Here is a 4972-nt window from a genome sequence, read left to right on the forward strand (position 1 = left end):
ATATATATATATATATATATATAATATATATATACATACACATACATATAATGGTTTATTATGAAAAAAACTGCTTCATTTTTGTTTTTGCAGGTCTTTAATTTCACTTGTTCTGCCTTTAGGGTTTGATTAACCTTTTAGCATTAGATTTTACATTTTGGTCATCATTTTTATATATATATATATATTGTTCTTTTTTTATGCTCTTTACATCAACACATAATTCTAATGTAACATCTTGGTGTGGGTCAGCAGTAACTTTACAGACTTCCATTGCTGAAATTTGGGATTTGGATGCCCATGATGGAAGAAGTAGAGATGGTCTGTTATGTTAAGTCACTGAAAATGATTCAGTAAAAAGTAATAGTTCTGACAGAAATCAATGTTTTATAATACAGAAAATTTAGTTATTTCGATTTAGAACCAGTTTAAATTGAAAATGTTGTATATTATCATTAGAGGTGGGATGATTCCACTTCCAGAATCATTTATACTATCAGTTCTTGAGCAACCAGTACTGATCAATTCTCCTGTCAGTTTGGATGAAATAATGTACAAGAGATTCAGAGTGATAATCATTCTTTTTTTTTAATTATTTGCATGTTTTCCTGTTTAATAAATGAAAATTCTTGTTATGTAAAATCACACGAACCACTAATCTAAAAAGTATATTTCTTTATTACTTATTTTAATTATATTTCCAGTTTCCTATCCTATAACTGTATAAGTTGTGTCATCATATAAAATATGAATACCATATTTTATAGTTTAAAAGAATAAGTAACAAAAGTTCATTGCATGAAGCATGTAACAGCTAAGATACAAATATGAGCAACAGCATGAATGAACTACATGACATTTTGTGCATTCCTTCCATTTCTCACATGCTGAAGTTCTTGAAATGTTTCTTTGTTATAATTTTTACATTGTGATTTTATTTTAGAAAAATATTAAGCCATTGATAACACAAATGACAGAGCTTTTGTAAAGCTGTAAAATTTTTCTAAGAGTTATTGTTTGAATTGAGAATCACAAATACTAATGTATTAGAACCAGAATCTATATATCTTTGCTGTCAACAATAAATTCAGTTGTTTGAAACAAGTTAATGTGTTTATTAATTATGAATATTGTTTATGTAATTTGTTGATTACATCATGAGATAAAATGAACCTGCAAGTCACATTCTTGCTGATTGTGCATGTATTTTAAATGGTTTGGCTTGTGCTAGACTTAACTGAAAATAGTGAGAGAAAAAAAATTACATCAGAATTAAAAATACAGATACATGGATTGGGTGGTGGTTAAAATGACTTACTACAAGTGTAAGGGGAACAAAACTTGTGTTATAAAATATAAAAAGTACCAGGCAAATTTTTTTTGTATAATTGAAATATGTTGTAATATTTACTGTTTGTTAGTACATTTATTTAATAAGAGTTATATGCAGAGAAAAGCTTTTTGTTATTACAGAAACATTCTTTTTTTTTGTTTTGAATTTATTTTAGGCATTAGTAGAGTTTTTAATGACAACTACATGACTATTGAAGAATGGAATCAAAATAATATCTACCTCACAGAAGATGCATGTACTTCAAAAATTCCTCAGACTGTAGCAGGAAGTCATCCATCAGCTGTATCAGAATTGGATGCGTCTTCCTCTGGTTTATGTAATAGCAGAAGAGATTCTTCAATTAAACAGAAGGAGACAGTGAAAGATAAAAGGGGTATTAGATGTTTATTAGATGTGAGCAAAAATGTGTACTGTATTTTTAATGTTTATACCTAGATTTAAATATACAATTTTGCTTAAAGTCAAAATAAAAATTTACATGTGTGCAAGTTTGCATAAACCAAATAGTAATGTTCACAGTGTACTTTAAAGAAATGATAATAGTATATACAAATTAATGCTGGTGTTTTAATTTGTTTATATTGTAATGTTAAAATACTGTCATAAATATGAGTTCAACAAGAAAAAAAAACAATTTTGCTACAGAAAACTGTAAGAATGGAAGCTGCTGTTGACAAAACATTAACAGTATTTATAGTGTTTTTATCATGTCTTTTTGTTCATACAGTAATTCTGTATTCATATAGGAATTTCAATAACATGCAGCATTGATGCTATCAATCTATCCATGTGAATTATTTAGCCAGACACACTTTTTGAAATACAAAAAATTAAATGTAAATACAATTTCTTATTCACAAGAGTAAATTAGATATATCAGTGCTGCATATTCTTGAGACTCCTATATAGATATTGGATTACTGTGTGAGCAAAAGACATCTCAAAACAATGTATATATATAATATAAACTCCACTACTGTATGAAATCTAATCATACTTTTTTAACATGGCCTTGTTCGGAGTTACTGATCAGGGGTAAATTTCCCAAAACTGGTATAATGTAGTGACATGTGGTAATGAAAGGATACTTGACTTCACACGTAATTCTTTAGTAAATAGTACTTGTTTTGCTATGTCTTTTTATGCTATATTTCGATATTATCCAAAGGCTTGAAATTTTGAATGTGGCTAAAACTGAGAAAATAATTTAACATTAATAAGCAGTCAAAAATTAGCACAAGTTACTTTAGCTAATGAGAAAACAAAACGGTTGCATATTGTTCAAAAACCTAGTGTTTCAAAGGGTGCTTCTCAGATTATACTAGACCATTGTGTTGCATCTGGGCATTTAAAGTCTAATAATAAGAAGATACATCCAAGAAAAACATCCAGATGGTATAGTATGTTCTAAGAAGCACCCTTTGGAACATTTTATTACAACTTGCCATGTTAACATGTATGAACATTTCAAATAATCAATGGGAAAATATGATATGGACTGATGAAACAAAGATTGCATTTTCTGGAAACTCATTGAATGTTTTTATAGAGATGTAGCCATGAGATGGAAGCAGGAGTGTATAAGCAAAAAAGTAAAATATGATCAAAATTCCTAAACACATTGCTTTTCTGAATGAACAATATTTTGAGGGGAAAGAAGAGCAGGAGATATAAAGTTATGAAATGGCTATCTCATAGCTGCAATGCAAATTCAGATGAAAATGTATGAAAAGGTAAAATTATTAGTCTGTGGCTTTCCTTTTTGATTCTTGTGTAGAAAATAACAGGAAATGCTAGTTCTTAATCTCCCATAATTATCAGTAGTTAAGGCTAGGAAATGACCTACTAAGAATTGATAATTTGTTTTATCTTGTTCCAAAGTGAACTATACTTTTCTGGTTGGGAACTGGATTTATAAAATTTCTCATAAAGTAATAATTTGATTATATTGTACAACAAAAAATTTGCTATTGGAGAAAACTAAAGTGATTCAGGGTAATTTGATGGTGCTGATTTCAAAACAGTAGTCAGAATTTGTCCATCAACTCTAGATTTTGTAATGCCTCAATATTTTTTCAGCACCACGTGAAATACTATGCAGTCAACTCAGTACAATAGATTTATGCTGTGAAATAATTTTATTTTGACAGTTTAATAAGTAAATGGCATACATTTTTGATAACTTCAAACATTGACTGTATTGTATTCATGTAAAATTCCAAGTAAATTGTTCCTATATTCTATTTGATCTTGATATAATTGTAGTAAATTGCATCACTTTTACTTCATTCCCATACTTACCTGCTCTGCCCAGGAATCACGAAACCCTCGTGCTCAGTTTGCTAGAACATTCAAGTACCTTGACTGAGCATAAAAGGGGAGGAGTCAGGCTCCTATCTCTCAGTTGCCTCTCACTCACTCAGTTGGTCACTTTGCCTCCATTCGCACACAATCAAAACAAAGTCCGATCTTTTCCTCACATTATACCTGTGATATAATCAAATTTTGCAAAACTTTGCTTTTTAAAATCTTTTCAACTCTAGTTCTGTAAACATAAATTATTTTATATTTTTTGAAAATTGTTTGAAATGCTGGCTGTCTCCAGTTCAAGTATAGTCCAAAAGTGCAAAAATCACCCAAATAGTTTCTGCTACATTTGTAGAAAATATATTACAGTTTCGCAAAGAAAAAATATCACATACAAGATAAAGGTAGTTTACTAACACTATTTTTGATGTAAAATTGGTGACCAACAAAATCATTGGGCTCCACATGTGTGTTGTACAGTTTGCACATCTGGCTTGACACAGTGGTTGAAAAAGAAGAGAACAAAAATGTCATTTGTAGTTCCCATGATATGGCATGAGCCAAAAGATCATCTAACTGACTGTTATTTTTGCATGACTAATGTTTCTGGATATTCAGACAAAACTAAACAATACATTAAATATCTAGATATTGCATCTGCAATGAAACCAGTCCCTCATGGGGATGGTCTTCCAGTGCCACATTTACCAGCAAATTGGAAAACAGAAGAGTTATCATGTGAAGAAGACAATGAATCATCTTCATCCTCTTCATCTAGTAATTCTATTCCTGTGACACCTCATCATAAACTGCCTCATCTGATCACACAAAAAGAGCTAAATGATCTGATTTGTGACTTGTCTCTATCAAAGCAGCATGGGTAACTTCTTGGCTCTCATTTACAGCAATGGAATATATTAGATTCAAGAACAAGATTTCAATTTACTGAATTCACCATCAAAGTCTTGTTTCTCACTACAGCATGCAAGATACTTTGTACAAGTGTTGATGCACTAATGGAAAAATTAGGTACTGGACATCATCCTCAAGAATAGACTTTTTATTGACTCATCTAAAGCTAGTCTGAAAGCTGTACTTTTGCACAATGGGAACACTAAGTTATTGATTCCTGTTTCTCATGTGTGAACATGAATGAAACTTATCAGAGCATGGAGATTATACTGGATGTCATCAAATATGATCACCATAGGTGGAACATATGTGGTGATATAAAAGTTATTGCACTCCTGCTAGGTCTGCAGAGTGGGTATATGAAACATTGTTGCTTTTGTGTTTCTGGGATAGATGAGA

General features: G+C 30.5%; 1 protein-coding gene across 3 annotated transcripts in view; it reads left to right on the forward strand.

Annotated features, from left to right (window-relative positions):
• Positions 1-4972, forward strand: part of LOC106468610 (cytosolic carboxypeptidase 2-like) — a 69340-nt gene that overhangs the window by 13209 nt on the left and 51159 nt on the right. For 2 of the 3 annotated variants that reach the window (XM_022396957.1, XM_022396958.1), the window contains exon 4: positions 1509-1727. In XM_022396957.1, the coding sequence (XP_022252665.1) occupies positions 1509-1727 (219 nt within the window). Of the gene's footprint in view, positions 1-1508; positions 1748-4972 lie in introns of those variants that run through there. The other variant, XM_022396959.1, reaches the window with a different exon arrangement.

This window comes from Limulus polyphemus, unplaced genomic scaffold (assembly GCF_000517525.1).
Source record: "Limulus polyphemus unplaced genomic scaffold, Limulus_polyphemus-2.1.2 Scaffold3077, whole genome shotgun sequence".
Lineage (NCBI taxonomy): Eukaryota > Metazoa > Arthropoda > Merostomata > Xiphosura > Limulidae > Limulus > Limulus polyphemus.